Source organism: Cucumis melo, chromosome 8, assembly GCF_025177605.1.
Source record: "Cucumis melo cultivar AY chromosome 8, USDA_Cmelo_AY_1.0, whole genome shotgun sequence".
In the NCBI taxonomy this organism is placed as follows: Eukaryota; Viridiplantae; Streptophyta; class Magnoliopsida; order Cucurbitales; family Cucurbitaceae; genus Cucumis; species Cucumis melo.
The window spans coordinates 4087419-4106863 of NC_066864.1; the positions used below are offsets into that span (position 1 = coordinate 4087419).

Genomic DNA, 19445 nt, shown 5'->3' on the forward strand with positions numbered 1-19445 from the left:
TATCTTCTTTCAATAAATCTTAAGATCTGTCTTCTATTGGTAGCTTAAAGTTGATTGGTCACTCATAATAATACAGCATCTTTGGTTAAGCTGTCTCTTCACAATGTTCTTTGGCATCATAATTCTTATGAAAGACTTGAGAGAGAGAGAGAGAGAACTATCAAGAGAGAAATCAATTGGATTTGAAAGAATATGAAAAAAGTATTTAAAAAAGAATTACCATACATATATATATATATATATATATATATATATATATATATATATATATATATATATATATATTTCACATCAGCTTCCTCGTTGGCCAAGATTTTGCACATCTACTTCAATTATATTTAACAAGAAACTCCTTCTAAAGAAAAGGGAAGATTAATTATTTCGCCTATCACAATCTACCTTATAGATTCTCATACAGCTTTAGGTTGGATTTGCTCAAAATCAAAAACCTCAAACATGAGACGTCTCACATCAGGCTTTCCATAAACTACATACGAAAGTCCATGAAGAGCTTGCTGAACAGCCGTGGTGGCCGGGTTTCGAAGCCTCCGATTGTTCTCGTATGCATCTTGTACTTTTTCAGAATAGATGATAAGTTTATGAAGATATTTTTCCCTCAAATACCGTCCGCAAAATTTGTTCATGAGTAATCGCCGGTGCTTCTCCTGCAACCACTTTCCAGGAGCATCTAAATGTTTCATCAACAGTCTCTCGGCCATCACGATATCCTTGAACAAACACAATAGGACCGACCACCATAAGTTAGTTTCTTGATCCAAACATCAAGAATAGGATTTTGATAGAGATAAAGTAGTTCGTCCTCCCTAAGAAATTTAAGAAAGAGTCTTACCTGGATCTTTTGGCCGAGGTATTCTAATCGTTCATAGCAGAAACGAGGGTGCTCAAACTTGTGTTTTGATGGGTGCAAAAAACAAAGCTGCATTTGATTAAGAAATTGCCTGAGATTAGCTTGATCATGCCGTTCCATAAAATTTACATATAGCCTAAAAAGGTACTTAAAAGTTAAAACCATTATATCGAATCACTGATCAATATCAAGCAAGCAGAATTCAACATTACATGCAGTGGGCCCATTTGGTAATTGTTGGTTTTCAGGTTTTTAAAATTAAACCTATAAACAATCATTTCACCTATAAATTCTTGCCTTTGTTTGGTTCAAAACACCAGACCAAGATTTGAAAACTAAAGAAAAACTTGTTTTTGTTATTGAAATATGGCTAGAATTGAAGTTGTACTTAGAAAGATACAAGTTATCGTAAGAAATTAGAAGAAAATAGAGTTAATTTTCAAAAACTAAAAATAAAAATCAAATAGTTACCGATCGGAGCCTTAAAAATCCTCCTTCACACGTAAGATATAAAAAAGTTCAAGATCAGCCATGATGATAAACACATCCAAACGTACAAGCCAATAAAAATTGACATTGAGAATGTATAATAATACGATCTCACGTGGTTATGAATGAGAGAAGAAAAGTCGTGTGTCTGTGTGGGGTGGGCGATACCTGCAGTCCAAGTCCAAGTTCAATATTTCTCGCTTCTGTGATGTCAGGAATTTTATCAACAACAGGTAAAGGGTATCCTAGTGCTTGCATGACTTGAGGTCGGCTATCGTAATCCCATATATTACCCCGGAATCGATGCATGCCGGGTGGGACACAAGCTCGGAAGAGCCTAGGGTGTGCAAATAGAGCATCTTCTGGAGGCTGAAAAATGAGAGATCACAATTACAAGAGTGGATTCATTATTAAGAAGGATAAATAATAGAACAATAGTTTACTGTGCTGTTAAAAAAAACATGAAACTTACCTTATAGGAGATCATATCTTGCCAGCTGATCCTTTTGTCCTCAAATTCAACAGAAACATAATCTACATCTTCGAGTTGCCTGCGTAACCTTGGTTCACATTCCTCTGCATCTGGATCCATTCCGAATACCTCAAAAAGGACTCGGTACACTTCTGGCATTCCAAAACATAAATATATTGCCCCAAACAACGCCCAAAATACAGATCTGCTCGAAGAAAATTAATTTTAGGCTCACATTGTTGAAATAGTATGCTGAACCAAACTATTTTAGAAAGAGAATGAGCAGGAGTTTTATTCCTAAGTCTAAGCTACTAATTTACCAATTAAGTGCAAGTAGGTCACCAGATATGCAACAGAAAGTAATACCATGATATGATGTAAAACCACACTCACAATTTATATCTAGCATTTTCTTCCCAACCCTTGCTGCTTTCAGGGCATTGGTAACAAGAATTAACAAAGAACACAAAATGAAAGGAAAACGAAAATGAAAAAAAAAGTTATATCAGGTACCCCATAGGCTAAACAGAAGTTAAATGAATTATGAAACAACACACGTTTCACTACGTAACCTATAGTACATCTTGCATCATACTAAAACATGAATTTGATGAATCATGCAAACAAAGATAGGACCTACAAACGAAGTACATTAGTAGAGTGGGTAAAGAAAACCCAATCTCCCAATTCCCTCAATACAATAGCAAGTCTCACCACATATTTGACATGTGACAAGTGGTATAAAAGCTACATTTGCCAAAAAGAGGCAAACGGAAAGCCATGTTGGTAAAAGTAATCATAGCAGCCTGGAAGCAAGTTTGTGAAGGATGGACAAATTATTATTGAAGCAGATTCATGAAGTGGACTACATAGTCTGCAGGTACTAGATTTGAGGAAAGAATGTCTGGTGCTAGGTTCACCAAAGTTCGGGTTCACAAAGAATTTACCCCATGGCACCAAACCACCTATATAAAATCTCTAAATCAAGGTTTTATGCCACATTCCCAGTGGAACAACTTCCTTAGCACTGTCTCTTAGCTGAGCTTTTGTAGTGTCATCTTCACAAAATGGGGACCATCTATATGACGAAGCTCATTGTCCACGAATGTGATATCTAAGCTACCTAACTTTAGAATGCCAGGAGCATGCCTTCAACGTTTACCTTAATCAAAAGCCAACTTCTTAATGTCTCTTCTGGCCCAGAAATCCGAGTTCCTAGTGAACCATGCATTACATAACCATCATATTGCACAATCAACTTCCATAAAGCATTTGGTACTTTTCAGTAAGATCATGATGATACCACATTCTGTGATTCTTCTAAAACTTAAAATGGGGTTAAACATATCAATGACATGGCTTTCCAGCAAAAAACATCTCTTAAAATTATCTTATTCACAGAATTATTTACAACGGGAGAAAATAACTAAAAAAAATTAAAAGACAATACCAAACTTACTTCACTGGTGGTTCCCGGTCCTTCCTAATCATTTTGTCCATATCATCATATGGGAATATCAAATTCTGTAAACTGGCAGCTTTGATCCACTTGGGAAGGTTCCTCTTCCCAATTAACGCAAAAACCCTCTCCCTCATTGGACCTGGCGATTCCCTTGGATACCTCAGAAGAAAATACTCAGCCAGCGCCAATTCGATTACATATTGACCCAAAAACAAGAGCCTTGAATGCCCCGATCTTATGTGCCGGGCCTTGGTCCTTTCGCATGAGGGGTGCTGAAAGGCCAAGTACAACAAGGTATCAAATTGTTTTGCAGGATTGTCATCTCCATAACTATCGGATGGATCAAGAGGATATCCAAGGGCTTGCTTAGCTTCCAGCAAGTACTCATCCATCCAAGTTTTATCAGCATTGTTAAGCCGTGAAGATGGTAAACAAGAACTCAGTAATGGGAATGACTTGAGAGTTAATTGAGGGCTATTAAGAAACCTTTCCGCTAATTTCTTATCATCTAATGGCGGTCTAAGAATAAACCTTCTTGGGGGTACCTTTTTCTTCGGAGAAGTAGCTCGTTTTCGCTCCGCTAGCTCTTTGAGCAGTCTCTGAGGATTGTTTTTGGGGAGTTCTTGTTGTGGGTCAACTGCAACTGCAAAAATACGTAAATTACCCGACGAGGAGTTGGGGAAAATGGGATGATTGGGGTGAATTTTAACGATAAACGGGGTTAAAGAAGATGAGAAAGAGTAATTAGGAGAAGGAGATGAGAGTTTAACAAAAGAAGAAGAAAGTTCCATTGGTTGTGAATAGTGAAGATAATGCTGGGTGGTTTTAATCGAAACGCGAGGGGCCGAACATTAAGAACTTGGGTTACGAGGAACTGGACATTGGCGGTTTAAGGATGGGGAAATCCTGGCTAGGAAGATGAATAATTTGGCTTTTGATGCAGGGTTTTGGGAGGGGTTGGGACTTGGGAGTAGAAGACTGAAGAGGAATGGATAAGGTGAGGAGGCATGGCGGAAGAGCAATTACAAAATCGAGTGAGGGGGTTTGTCGTAATTTGCATAAGATTATATTTTTTAAAAAACAAATACTACAATTCCTTTGGGTTAAAATAAAATACCTCCACTAAGTTCCCATATACTTTTTAAATAAATTTTAAATTTAGTCACCTAAACCTTAATCTTTATCCAAAATTAAATAAATAACAATAATTTTCTTTAAATAAAATGTACATTTTAAAATTCTAGCAAAAAGTCGATAAATGATATATTTTTTTAATTTTTTAATAATTATCTATCAGTATGTACTAAATTAAATTAAATTTAGTTTAATTATTTTCAATAAATCTTAGTAATTTTAAGATCCAGATAATTAAAATATATCTAAACATTTAAAAATGCAAAGATTAAAAATGAAACACTATAAAGCAAGCAACTTGCCGTGACATTGTTTTAAAACATCTATAATTTCAAATGTTATAATAAATTTTAATAGGACTTGACTTCAAAAGGCTAAGTTTTTTTTTTCGCCATAATGTTCGATTGTCCACCTATAATTTTTTTTGATATCTTTACAAAAGAAAATTATTATTATAACTCAAACGGGTAATTCTAACTTATTATTCAATATTCATTTTCAGTTCGAAGACTGTTTTAAATATTAGAAAGAATATGACTAGCATCATATCATGTATGAGTTTTCTTTGGTTTGCACGTTCTTGTAATTTTGTGTTTTCAATTTGTGCATCAACAGGGTGGACGAATTGATTTTTTTTCCCTTCACATTAAAATCTGAACTTAGAAACATTTCTCTTAGTTCCCAGACTTCTAAAATTTGCCACTGATTGTTTTATTGTTTTCTCAAATACAGAACCTTATCATAATTTCTTAAATTACTCTGATATTGTAATAAACACTGGTTTAAACCAGTATTTTTTTTTCAATTCTGAAGAAAATGACTAATTCACCCCTAGCTCTCTCTCAATTCACATGAATCGTACCTTGAAATTCAAAAGTGATTATGTTCTCAAAGTTAAAATTTACAAAGTAATACACATCTCAATATACAACCCAAGATGTAGAAGGAAGATCAATACAACTAAAGCATCAAATATCACTCTGTTGATTAGTGAATGAGAAGCAACCAAAGATGTTCTCATATAATTTGATTGAAAAATGAATTGGTAATTACTTTATACCTTGAGAAATTAAGTCATGTTAAGGCTCACAACTTGAAAAAGCCATGGAGGATAATCTAGCATCTTCTTCTCTCCTCTATTATTCCCGTTTTGGCAGCCCGAGGAATTTTCAGTTACCCCCAAAGCCGCCATTTCTTGACCTTTAACTTGCTTTGTGTCCGTACATCTTCTTCCCTCATGGCTGGACCCTGTTGAAGAAGAAGAGTAGGTGGTTGTTCCTGAATCTGAAGTATTGTAACTTGAAGGCCCTAGCGTTAGTTCGAGTTCGGTCTCGTTTATGATCTGCGGAGCTCCATTGTTGGTTTCTGGTTCATCTTCAGCAGGCTGCTCCATGTCTAGTTTCGTTGTATGAGTTGATCTGTAATAGTTTTTTGCATCTTGTTCATAGATTTGTCTGAAACATATCTCATTCCTTTTGTCCCAACTCTCAGTTTCCCTGCTTTTCTCTACGTTCTTCATTAGTGTCTTTTGAGTTCGATAAAGTCGATGTAGTTCATGTACCTGCCAATATTCCTTACCAACTTTAGAACATGAATTATACTAAACATAATGCCAAATTGTGTGTTTAATAGATGTTGTAGCTTAAAAAATATTAAACATGTCAATAAAATTTCCAATTTTATGTTTAATATAGACATCTTACAACATTAAATATTTTTTTCAAATAAACAAATTTATTAAACATAATTTAATTTTTTTGTTCAATAGACCGTAGATTTCAAAAACACATTGAATGAGTCAAAACCTATTAGACACAAAATTAAAACCCCACAATATTTCAAAAGACTTACTAGATTGGTTAGGTATATGTTAGCTGCAAAAATTGAAATTTCATTTTCCAAATTAGAAATATTTTGTGTTCAAAATCGAAGAATTGTTTGACATAAGGATAAGCTCGTAAATTATCTCAATATAAAAATAAATTTAAACGTGTGAATAAAACAAATGTTTTTTTCCCTAAAAAAACCAATAAAACTAGTGTTAGATCTGGAGATAAAATGGGAAATGAAAATGTGGATTAAACATAAGTTCATGCAGTTAATTCATCTAAACACCCTTCGATTCTGAGAAGAAACCATGAATTAGACATTGAAACAGTAAAATTATTTTACTATGATAAAGAGAGAGAAAAATCTGTCTAAAATTTTTCAATGATGTAGCCATGGAAGATTATGAGATATTTTGACAAAAACCCAAATTGGAAATTAACTATCGATCCAATCCATCCATTGCCCAGCCACCACAAATCATAGATTTTTCTTCTCCTCACTTTAAAATGTTGCACCGCATTTTTCTCAGATAGAGCCACAAAAAAAAAAATTAAAAACACCCACATTTATCAACTGAAAAGAGGGTAAATTGTATCAAAATTCTGGATCAAGTTGAATAAATAATTGTGTTAAAGATGATGGCCAGATTGGAAAAATCAGTGGTCAGAGACTCAGAATGCAGATATAGATCTTTAACAGTTCAATAATTGCATGGTTGTCTTGGGTACTAAACACAATGGATAGAATGCAAATTGAAGATAAAAAATGGAGAAATACCTGTTGTTTAAATGTTTCTTCATGCTTTAACATGGCCATCCTCATGTACTCCTTTTCATATGCCTTAGGCAGCTTTTCCATTGGGATTTCAGCCCTTTTTACTTCTTTTTACCTGATGCAGTGTTGAATCTTGAATCCCAAAAACAGTCTGGAAAAAGAAAGTCCATTAAAAAAATAGGACCAATCAAGTGGTTCAGAAATTCAGAACCTGATTCTGGAATAAATTCTATCATGAAGATAAAAAACATAATACCCTAAACCCAAAGGTCCCCCAGTTTGATTATTTTATATTTCCTTGAAGTACCACTAGGCAAGGCCATCATGAATTGGGTATTCAACAGCAATAATGAGGACAGAAACAGAACAACCCAATAGGAATAAATAAAAACTTGTGAATTTGTCTTTGCCATTGGTCTTTTGTTTGCTATCCTAAATATCCCTTTCTCATTCAGTCATTACGTCGAGCACTTAATGCTCGTTCCCCACCCCCACAATCATCATAATACTGCTAATTCCAAACTCTGTAATACATTCCAAAAATCCCCAAATGAAAATTAAACCAAAACCATCTTAAATTAAAGATTGCAATGCCGAAGTTGGATCGAACATGAAATTAAACACACAGATCGATCAAGAAAGTAACAAAAACCAAAAGGGTACTTCGGAATTACCTGAAACAATCTGTTATCGTAACGACTACCGATCAGCAGATGAAATTGCAGAGAATGCATGTATTTCCCATTTGTTTAGAATACTGCAAAAGGAAGCGAAAAGCTAAGACGAAAAAGATGGAAGAAATGGAGGAAGATGAAGAAGAAGAAACTTCATCTCCTCCAAGGAATTGAAACTTGAAGAAAATGGAAATCCGTTTGAAGAGAGAAAGATGGAACATGGAATTGAGTTGGAGCATACATATATAAATCCATGAAAATCAGAAGGCGATGAAGAATATAAATAAAGAAAAAAGAAAATGAAGATTAAAAGTGAGGAAGAGGGGAACAAGAACAGGAAGAGGAACAGAAACGTACCAAAGTTGTGCGATGTTTGGGGTGAGATTCCAGCCAATCTCGTTCAACTTTCGTGAAAGATATGCTTCAGAAATAGGCAACACCAGCAGTGCACGAGATTCCAAGTACTTGGTATATATAATTCTCACATCCACTTCTCTCTCTCTCTCTCCACCTCTTTTTTATTTTTCTACTAATTTTATTTTGATTTTTCTTTTGATACTTTTAGCCTAATTTTGATAACGACTTTATGGGATTTCTCGTAGGAATATACATTTCTTTAATATGTAAAAACAACGGTGCTTTGATATTACTTTGAAAAGACAGTAACCATAAATTCAAGACATTAGTATTAGTGCTCATCACAAAGGTTTCACACTATGGATTGTAGCTAGAGATTAGTTAGAGGCTTATCCACTTTTAACTCGAATCTCCACATTACTTCTCTTTAATTTCGATATTGTTTGTCTTTTGGTCCAGAATTACTACTAGCAATGACATGTATACCGTGTTTTTATCATGAAAAACATATATAAAAGAAGAAATAAAAAGATAAAACTTTATTTATACAACGAAGAGCTATCCGTTATTTGACATTTTTTTTTATGTTATTCGTTTTGTATCCAAAATATTTGTAAACATAATACAATGTAACAAAATTTCTATTTTAGATTTGGATCTCAAAACTTATCGGTGATAAATCATATCACTAATAAAAATTTATCAACGATAGAATATGCTACGGATAAATTTTTGCTATGTTTGCAATTCTTTATAAATAAAATACTATACAATTTATCATTTTCTCTTTTAAGTATTATCGAATCTAATATTTGATACTATTAACAAATATATTTCTTCTGATGCAATTTTTTTTTTCAGGTAAGTGTACCCACAAGTTAGTTATTTTCATTTTTTTTTTCTTCTTCATAATTTTAGAAACAGAATCATCTACTTTATCTTAATTTAGCTATTATATATGTCTCTTTAGATCAATAAACCAAATCACGTTTGTCTTTTCAGTCAATCAAACTTTTTTGTTGTTTTTGTTGTATTTAGAATAAATCTTACGTCTAAATTTCCTTAAATTCCTATTCTACATATTTGGAAAATTTTGATGGAAGATAATAAAATTTTTAATACATAGTTACAAGATGAAGACAGAATACTTAATTGTTGATCATGCCAACACGTAAAAAGGAATAACAAATATAAGGAATTTCGTATGAAATTATTTGTTTTTATAAAGGTACATAAAGTAGAAAGAAAACGATGATGGAAATTACATAGACAAAGGGTATTCACATGCAAATGAGAATTATGTGTCACGGAAACAGTTGTCTCAATTATATGTATTAGAATCTTTATTATATCTATGGATTACTATTATTATTCATTATTAAAATAAAAAAAATTTGGGAAATAAATGTCAGATAATTATTACCCATTAAGATAAAGATTGCGATGCTATGGCCCACCGACAACTCGATAATGGCCGTACAATATAAGTTTACTTCTATGAATAATAATGGTCCAAAACAAAATAATGAGATAGAGCTCCATTTTTCTTGTTTTCTTCTTTAAAGTTACTGCCTATTTTTCTATATTTAATAATTCAGAAGTGAAAAGTAATGTTGAGTTTCAAAAAGTTATCCACCCATTTCCACAATTTGTTGACTTTAAATTATTGAGGATAATGTAGTTTAAGGTTATAAAAATTATTAAACCATACCATTATTGTACTTTTAAATTTTAAATTGTTTGCATTTGAAAAAAAAAATCGGTGATTTATTATATTGGATGAAAGATTTAGCATTTGTATTCTTAAAACAAATATTTTATCCATAAATTTTCTTGTTAATTTATGTGAAAAATTATCTATTAAATCACAATGATAATAGAAACTAAACTAATACAAACCATTAAATCGTTAGATATTAATATTTAAAAACTAAATAATTGCACAACAACGTAATGAAATGTTAGATTATAAAAGTTTTATGAATATGAATACTGAAACTTATTGATTCATAATTTAAACAATTATGAAATCTTATACAATAAAAAATGGGGTCATAATAAATAAAAAAGAATTAAACATACATACCTCATTTACAAATCTAAAAACTATCAAAATTGTCAAAAATAACTCATGAAAAGCTTAACTTGATATTTGTATGTATAGTGACCAGCAAATTTCCTAAATTTTGTATTACAAAAAATTTAAAAAAAAAATCTCCTACAAATATAAATGAGATAATTGTAAAATAATAATCAATGTGTTAGTGCATATTAAATTAACTACATAATTCAATCTATGTAACAAGATAATAATTAGGAAAATAAAAAGCAAACGTTTGATCTTAAAGAATCATAAATAAATAATAATTAATGTTTCGTTATATTAGCATTGACATTTAATCATCAAATACCAAATTGATATGTGACAAATTAATGGAAAAAAAGAAAAAAAAACATAAATTTTAGCCCCATTTGACGCTAATAACAACCGCATTTAGGTGGACTAATATATCCTTTTATGGTCTACCCCGAAAAAGTGACTATCGAACTAAGAAAATAGATATAATGTTTATGTTTTTCTGGAAACGTGGTCAGTAAATTAGTAATTTGCACAATTAAGCTTAAAATTAGAATAATTTCGTATAGGAAGCTGGGTGAAAAAAGGAATATGCTTATATATAATTAACGTTTTTTTTTTCCCCTAAATGTAAGTTGTAATAAGGGGGAAGTTAAAATAAAGAAGAATTGAATGAATACAATAATGTAAATAAAATAATGTAAAGAGAAGGTAAATTAGAAGATTAATAATAAGTGTACTAAAATATATATATATATATATATATATATATATATATATATATATTTAAAAAAAAAAAAGAAAAAAAAGAAAAAAAGAGGAAAGTTGGAAATGAGTTGTAATGTCGAAACCAAACCGGCAAAGGAAGAGGAAGGAGATTATTATCTGTGGCCGTCCATTTGTCTTTCCCACGTGGGTGCCAATTGCTAAACCCCTTTTCCCTACATCCTATTTAAATTTTATTCATCCTCTTGGTCCCAACTCTCCCCTTTTTTCAAAAGATTTTTTTAGTACTTTAAACCCGGCCTACTTCTAGTTTATATATATATATATATATATATAAAGGCATATTTTAGTTCAATATTTGTGACGATAATTAGTTGCGCTTATTTATCCAAGTACAGTGGAATATATATATTTGGTTTGTTCAATTAACTTTTTTTTTATTCGGATAATTATAATAGATATTAATTTTAGGAATCATAATAGATGTATAATAAATATTAGCAAATGCAACTATCTCTTTTTTATTTTTTTTTCAGTGCTTCCGATCCTTAGTTTATTTATTTATTTATTAAGAAAAAAACATATTTATAAAGGAAAGTGATAAAGGAGAAGTTAACTTCAAAAATAGAAAAAGATATAAATTGTGGTATATAAATAAATAAAAAGAAAATGTGAGGAGGATTTGGGGTGTGTGGGTTATAAGAGTGGAGGATGTGTGGAGATTCTGTTATGGTCCCCTGGGCTGGGTTTCCGGCTTTTGTTTGGGTGCAGATCGTAAGTTGTAATGATAATGCGTAACAAATAATAATGAGTGTTGAATGAAATTCTCTTCCATTTTCTAAGTTCCTATCTTATATATATATATATATATATTTAAAATTTTGATGTGGTACCAAATTAGGAACACAAAAGAAAGAAGAAGTAGACACGGAATCACGCCTTGCCGGTGTACGGAGGAGCAGCTGGGTGAGGCGGTGGATCCACATCCACTCATCCCTTCACTTCCAAAACCCCGGACCCTCCCACTCCTCCCCCTTATTTCTCATTCTTGGTCCCACTATGCTAATCATATACTTCTTTTAAACTTGTAACTCAGTCCACTCTATTATTTGCGTTAAAATATCAAATTTTGACCATCTGCTCCTCATACCCTATCGATTTTCGACCTTTTAACTTTTTATTTCCTCAATCTTTCATCTTTAAATTTTAGAAAATTCTAGTGTTATAGATATAAATAGACATAAGCAAATTTTTATCGATTAGATCAAGGTAGTAATAAAAATTGATAATAAAAGTCTACGATCAAATATGAATTTTTGTTATGTTTTGGAGATTTTAATGTTGTTTACTATTTTCTTGTTGTCTCTCTATTTAAATTTGGTTGACTGACTAATATTTTTTAGTTTTTTTAAACAATTCACTTCAATATTATGTTCGATAAATTTATCGTCAATCGATTTTAATTTGACAACATTAAAATACGACTCAAATATAGAATATACTACAAAAGTTCACACATCATCAACATGAAAACCTAAAGTTTTGAAGTACATATACATATATATATATACATATACATATATATATATATAGCCCCAAGAATAAAAATTCAATAAATTGAAATAATTACATAATTACTACTTTCACTTTTATAGGTTGACTTTGTTTGGTATACAATTGAATTTTAGCTTCAAATTGTTTTAATATATAAAAGCTGGAGTGTAAGGTTAAAAAAGATTGAATTAATCCCTAATTTAAAATTTTTTTTGTTCGTGTTAATTAAGTTTATTCCATTGGAAAATTTATTAATATTTTGTATAAATTCTTACATAATAATTAATTAGTTAAATATTATTTTATAAAATATAATCATACATAAATAAATAAACACTATCTGTTTACTAAAAAAACATACTTTCAACCAAAACTCTAAAAGATCAAATCTTATCATTACCAATAAACTTGCAAAATTTGATAGATGGGGGCATGCATAAGGTACAAGGTGACAAAATCTTAATTTTGAAAATAATTAATTAGTTAAACTACAACCTCTAGTATACCACTAACACCATTAATTGTAAGATCTAAATAGAAATAATTAAAATAGTTGGGGAGTAGGATTGAAAGAACTAATTAGTTGATTTAAAATAATGAAATGGAATAGAGAGTTAAATTAGTAAATTAATAGGAAATTAAGAAAAGAGAATAATGTACATACATTTGGAGAAACGTAACATAATAATTAACGAAGAAAAAGGGGAGAGAGAGCTGAAGGGAATCTTATTGCTTTGCTACCTTGTCGGTGGATTGTGGGGGATTTATGATTTACAATCCATTCTGGGGTCAACACCCACGTTTTCTGGTCCCATCTACTACTATTTAAACTTCACACTTATTTTTATCATTTAATTCTTTCTTCTTCTTCTTCTTTTTTTTTTTTATTATTATTATTATTATTATTTAATAACTTCTGTTTTATATCTTAGGCCATGTGCCTAATTACACTTTCATCAACAATAATACAATTTGTTTAGTTTTTCACCTAACCTTTTATTTTAATTTTATTGGGTTGTGTTTACACGTGTTTCAGTCCTATTCGTGGTTTAAATTCGAGTACATTTTAGACCTAATCTAATTGTTTGGTTTGTGCCTTTATAATGAACTCAACCCAATCCAACCATAAATCATTTGAGTTGAGTTGGTACAAGTTAGTTGAGTGCCTTATTTAAATTTTTGTCGTCAAATTAGTAAAATGTTAGCATGTAAAAGTTTTACTTGATTATTAAAATTATAAAATTAACAATTCAATATGGATTTACTAAAAAACTAGCTTTCGGAGTTGTTGGGTAACAAATTATCAAAAAAAAAAAAACTAATAAAATTGAGATAATTATAAGTATATGGATTAATGTCTATTATAGATAGATAAAAAAATTAATTAATAAAATGTTTGGATTAATTGGTTTAGGTTTCTTTGGGTAAAACCATGAATCAAATCAATAAGATTTTCATTTTGTTGAACTCAAACCAATTCAAATGAATTAAAAATCTAACTCAAACCGTACTAGGATTGGGTTGATCCGTTTGTATTATAAAAGGTTTTTGTAACTTGTTTTTTCTTGGTATTAAAGTATTTCATTTAACTTCACATAATTATATTGTATACATCATATTTATGTTTTTTATGTAATATACTACTCTAATTCTAATGAAAATTTGAAATGCGTGCGTCACTAACTTATGTGGATGATTATAATAGGTTAGGTATTATATTACATTGACCCTTACCTAATAACTCAAGCTTTTGGGTCAATTTATAATCCAAACCGGCATCAAAATATGTTGCTTCCGATATCTTAGTTTCAAGTCCTTACATTGTTTATTTCCTTCTCAAGTAAATTTGATTTTCATTTGTAGGGCCTCCTTCAAATTTCAAACTTATAAGTGAGAAGAAGTATTAATAATATATAACTAAATTTAAGTTTTATATACTAACTTAAACTTTTGGGCTAGATTTGTGATTTAAGATAATGTTAAAATCCCATGATCAAGAAGATCCCTGCATTCAAGATCTCCTTCATTGTTGGAAGATTCTAACACTTTAGAATAGATTTTCTGTAAAGAAAAATTGTTTGCGTTATGTAATTTTGCTCTAACAAACAAAATAATTGAAAAGTCACTAATGTAATAAATGACCCAGTGGGAAGAAATTATGGGAGATTTTGAAAACAATACCTCAAATCTTATAATTGAGACCACCTAAAGAATCCTAGTACTTTTCATACAACCCCTATGTTGTAGGGTTCTGGAATATGCATAATATTCAAACAACAAATCACAAAACTATTGGTATAAAGGGTAAGATTTTAAAATAGTATTTACTCCGACAAATTAAAGTAAGAGTTATCTAAAGTTATAATAACCACCTCTTATTATAATAAAACCTATATGAAAGTGAATTGTAAACATTATTTCAAAATTTTCAATTATGGATAATCTGTATTTTCATCTCTTATCACCATACCTCGTTATTATAAAAGAAATATATTAAAATTTCTCGTGCCTATGTAAATTGAGCTAATATCGGAGAAAGATATTAGAAAAAGAAAACTAATTAATTAAGAGCACTTAAAACCCACTTGTTTTTAGTTATATGTATATGAGTTGAACAATAGTATATAAATGCTCAATTAATTTGAGGGAGCCTATCTATAGCTAACTTTTTGGTACCATTGGGAGGACAGTGGTTGGATTTGAGTATTGACCCTACGCATTCGTATGCATGTTCATCTGTTTAGTATTTATCAACCAATCAACCCTATCATTGAGTTCCCATTTATCCAAACTCAAATATGAAAAATGTATTTTTTTTAAAAAAAAATTGTATAAATTCAAATCCAAATAAATTAAAAGTTTTGGAGATTCTCCTATTATTATATTCCCTTCCACTTTCTTACATCTTTTGGATCTTGGGATGTAAACTTTTAAAACCTAAAGTTATGTCTTTCAAAAGTTATATTAATATATCTTTTAAATAAATAAAATATGAACATTGTGTTTTTCTTGAACAAGATATTGAAAACTACAATAATGGTAATTAATTATCATAATAGAGCTAAACCAAGGTTTAATTAAAAAACAAACAAAATCTTTAAAGATCATAGGCTAAAATATAAAGCAAGAACGAGAGTTCATACACCAAAAGAATTTAAGTAATATATACCGAAATAAACTAGAACAAAAAAAAAAGGGGGAGAGAGAGAAATTTTACTCTTCAACTATGGAAGTTGTGATTTATATCAATTGAACTTTCAATTAGGAGACCCACCCTGCATAATAAAAGTTGTTAGTGTTAATAGGAGATGCACATACATGTCTCGAGTTAATGCCTCAAAAATCAAAAGACAAAAAGTAATAAAAATTGAAAAATTAAAAAGACGTAGTCCGATCTTATGAAAAAAAATTATCATAAATATAAGACTACCGAAAGATTTAAGAGTTTACTAATAGAAGTCTATCGATGTATCTTTTAAGAATTCAATAACTAAAATGGTATCATCAAAGATTCCAAATTAAAAAAAAAAAAATTGAAGTGATTTTACGTAGAAAATACATGAACATCGTATTTATGTGATGGAATGTTTGGTCGGATGAGCTTCCAAACTTAAAGTTATTGTGTGTCAACTGCCCATAGTCTAAAAAGCATATCCATTTCACAAGATTCATGAACTTTCTTACTCTACTATTGACACAATGACTAAATAATTTATCTGAGTTTTAGACAACTCCACTGATTATTGTTTGCTATATGCTCTATACATTATTATTAAAAATAATGAGTCGACGTTGGTCCCACACACACTAGTACAAGATATTTTTGTGGTCTGTGGGATAAGAATAGGGATAAGATTAGGAATGGTGAGTGAGTGGTCAATGGTGATTTTAGGAATTTTGAATGAATAACCAAAAGGCATAGGCAGGCATCATCATATAAGAAATTTATACCAAAAAGAAAGGAGAGGGTCATGGTTCAGGTTGATTCCTAAACACTAAAACCAACATACAAATTTCTCTCACAATGGCGGCCCCATAGCCAATGGACGGTTGCTGTACTCGTACTGTTTAATCTTCTTATGTCATTCTTCTCGCTTTTGTTCTATCTTCTCTTTATCTGCGGGCCATCTTGAAATAGACAAAAACCAATCATAGCCTTTCATAAGAAAAAATTATTCAATGTGGTGGAGAGTTTCTCGTTACTTTCAAATGTAGAGATATATAAAAATATCTAATACTTATTTATAGTAATTATTAATGAAATTAGAGCAAATATTATGGAGTAGATTATGCTCAAATATCATGGAGGAGATTATGCTCAAATATCATGGAGGAGATTATGCTGTATTTAACACTATTATTCTTCCCTTATTTAACCTTAATTTTGTGTATAAATATACTTGTATGCTGTAATATTTCATATGTGAAATACAGAAACATCAATAAAGTTACATGGTATCAGAGCCAAGTTTCTAACCTAGCCGCCGCCGCCGTCCTCATCCGCGAATCAGTTTCTGCCGGTCGTCCTCGTCCGCGAATCCGTCCTCATCCGCGAATCCGTCCTCGTCCGATTTCTGTCTGCCGGTCGACTTCTGTCAGCAGATCCAGTCGAAGCTTCCGCCTCCGAGTCCTCCCGCGGCCTTCCTGTTTCTGTCTTCGCCTCCGAGTCCTCCCAACCTTCACTCTTTGTCTCTTCATCCGTCGGCCGACCAACACGCCTTATTGGTTTGGACTCTGCCGCCAAGCATCGATCTATTCCACTACCTTCACAATCGCCACCTCAAGGTCCGACACCTTCACCAATACTAGTCTATTCAATACTCGTCTGGTCCTTCAGAGCTCCGACCGCCTTCCGGATCGTACTAGGCGCCATTTCAAAACCCTCACTTCTGCCGCTGTCACGCCGATCTGAAGGATTTCATTGCAGATCCAGGTGTTTATGAAATCACCCCCACTAGCCCACTTCTGCCTTCCTAGCCCACTATATAAACCATATAAAACATCACCCCCACTAGCCCACTAGCCCACTCCTCTCCACTAGCCCACTTGAAATCTGTGTTCCTGTATACCTCTTCGTCCAATCAGTCGTGAAATTAATTCCGCCCCCTCTATCCGACGAGATGGAGAAAAATGACGTAGCTCGCCCCATTAGCACCATCCTTGATGGCACAAACTATATTACCTGGGCCCACCAAATGAGGAGTTTTCTAATAGGTCGAAAATTATGGCGTATCGTCACGGGAGATATTACCAAACCTGTCAAACCTATTGTCCATGAAACCAGTGCAGAGGATATTCAGTACATTGAAAGACTTGAGGATTGGGACAGCAAAAATCACCAAATTATCACTTGGTTAGGTAATACTTCTATTCCAGCCATCCACACTCAGTTTGATGCCTTTGATAGTGCAAAAGAACTCTGGGATTTTCTATACACACGTTTTCAGTCTATAGGACTGGCTCATTATTATCAGCTGCACTCTACACTTGTTAGTCTCAATCAGGAAATGGGACAATCTGTGAATGAATATCTCGCCACTCTTCAGCCTATTTGGACTCAGTTGGATCAGGCAAAAATTAGCCCTGATCATATTCGTCTCATCAAAGTATTAATGGGTCTCCGACCAGAATATGAATCCGTTCGTGCTGCTCTGTTACATCGTAATCCTCTGCCATCTCTTGATGCTGCTATTCAAGAAATCTTATTTGAGGAGAAAAGACTTGGCATTGTCTCCTCCCTGCACTCTGATGTCGCCCTTGCAACTACTCATCTCCGACAAGCTAATGAGACCATCTTCTGTAAGAATTGCAAACTTCATGGTCATAAGTTTGCTAACTGTCCTACTATTGAGTGCAGGTATTGTCACAAACGAGGTCATATTTTGGATAATTGTCCAACACGCCCACCCCGCCCTCCTGGTCATTCACACAAACCCAAATTTTCCCATAAAGCCGGTTCTTCATCTGTTGTTGCTGCTGCTACATCTGACATCACTGAACCTTCGAGTCTTCAGTTGACTGATCTTCATGATTTACTGAAACAGGTGATCTCTTCCCAATCTACTGCTCTTGCTGTCACCCCAGGTACCTCTTGGCTCCTTGACTCTGCCTGTTGTAATCACATGACTTCTGACATTTCCTTATTATCATCTCATATTCCTGTTCAATCACTTCCCCCGATCCACTCTGCTGATGGTAATTCCATGTCTATTTCCCACATTGGCACCGTTAATACACCCACCATCAAACTTTCCAACACCTATCATGTCCCAAATCTCACATTCAACCTAGCTTCTGTTGGTCAATTATGTGATCTCGGACTTACTATTATTTTTTCTTCTCATGGTTGTCAGGTTCAGGATTCTCAGACAGGACAAGTGATTGGTACGGGACGGAAGGTGGGTCGATTATTTGAGCTCACATCCCTACATTCTCCTGTGTTTCCAGCCATCTCTGCTCCCGTCACTGATAACACTCTATTTCAGTGGCATCTTCGTTTAGGTCATGCATCCTCTAATAAACTTCGTAGTTTAACTTCTACTGGTCTTTTAAACAATGTTTCTCAGTTTAATACTTTTGATTGTTTACATTGCAAAATGGCGAAACAACCTGCTTTGTCCTTTCCTAAGTCTGCTTCTTTATGTGATAAACCTTTTGGCCTAATTCACTCTGATATTTGGGGACCTGCTCCATGTCCTACTGTTAATGGTTATCGATATTTTGTGTTATTTATTGATGATTATTCTCGATTCACTTGGATTTACTTTCTCAGAAACCGTTCCTCCTTATATCAAATATATGTTGATTTTGCAAATATGATTCAAACACAATTTTCTAGCAAAATCAAAATTCTTCGCACAGATAATGCAATGGAATATAAGGACTCTCGTTTTCTTTCCTTCCTTGCACAACAAGGCACTTTGATTCAACGCTCATGTCCTCACACTTCCCAGCAAAATGGACGAGCGGAACGCAAACACCGTCACATTTTAGACTCTGTTCGTGCCCAACTCCTTTCTGGATCCTGT

The 19445-nt window shown here is 32.5% G+C and overlaps 2 protein-coding genes across 2 annotated transcripts; both read right to left on the bottom strand.

The window, feature by feature from the left end:
• Window positions 1-353: 353 nt before the first annotated feature.
• On the bottom strand, window positions 354-4322 carry LOC103484834 (ribonuclease III domain-containing protein RNC1, chloroplastic). Its single transcript, XM_008442137.3, has 5 exons — window positions 3289-4322; window positions 1830-2034; window positions 1526-1726; window positions 851-937; window positions 354-728 (listed from the first exon to the last, which is right to left on the bottom strand). The coding sequence occupies exons 1-5, from the start codon at window positions 4080-4082 to the stop codon at window positions 411-413; spliced, it is 1605 nt and encodes a 534-aa protein (XP_008440359.2). The 5' UTR covers window positions 4083-4322; the 3' UTR covers window positions 354-410.
• Window positions 4323-5271: 949 nt separating this feature from the next.
• On the bottom strand, window positions 5272-8273 carry LOC103484836 (uncharacterized). Its single transcript, XM_008442138.3, has 4 exons — window positions 8061-8273; window positions 7704-7786; window positions 7033-7180; window positions 5272-5986 (listed from the first exon to the last, which is right to left on the bottom strand). The coding sequence occupies exons 3-4, from the start codon at window positions 7111-7113 to the stop codon at window positions 5495-5497; spliced, it is 573 nt and encodes a 190-aa protein (XP_008440360.1). The 5' UTR covers window positions 7114-7180; window positions 7704-7786; window positions 8061-8273; the 3' UTR covers window positions 5272-5494.
• Window positions 8274-19445: the final 11172 nt, after the last annotated feature.

Coding starts and splice junctions, on each gene's coding strand:
- LOC103484834 (XM_008442137.3), bottom strand. CDS start 4,082: ATGGAACTTTCTTCTTCTTTTGTTAAACTCTCATCTCCTTCTCCTAAT. Junction 2,035..3,288: donor GACCGGGAACCACCAGTGAA/GTAAGTTTGGTA, acceptor TTCTTCGAGCAG/ATCTGTATTTTGGGCGTTGT. Junction 729..850: donor ACCTCGGCCAAAAGATCCAG/GTAAGACTCTTT, acceptor TGTTTGTTCAAG/GATATCGTGATGGCCGAGAG.
- LOC103484836 (XM_008442138.3), bottom strand. CDS start 7,113: ATGGAAAAGCTGCCTAAGGCATATGAAAAGGAGTACATGAGGATGGCC. Junction 5,987..7,032: donor AAGAAACATTTAAACAACAG/GTATTTCTCCAT, acceptor GAATATTGGCAG/GTACATGAACTACATCGACT.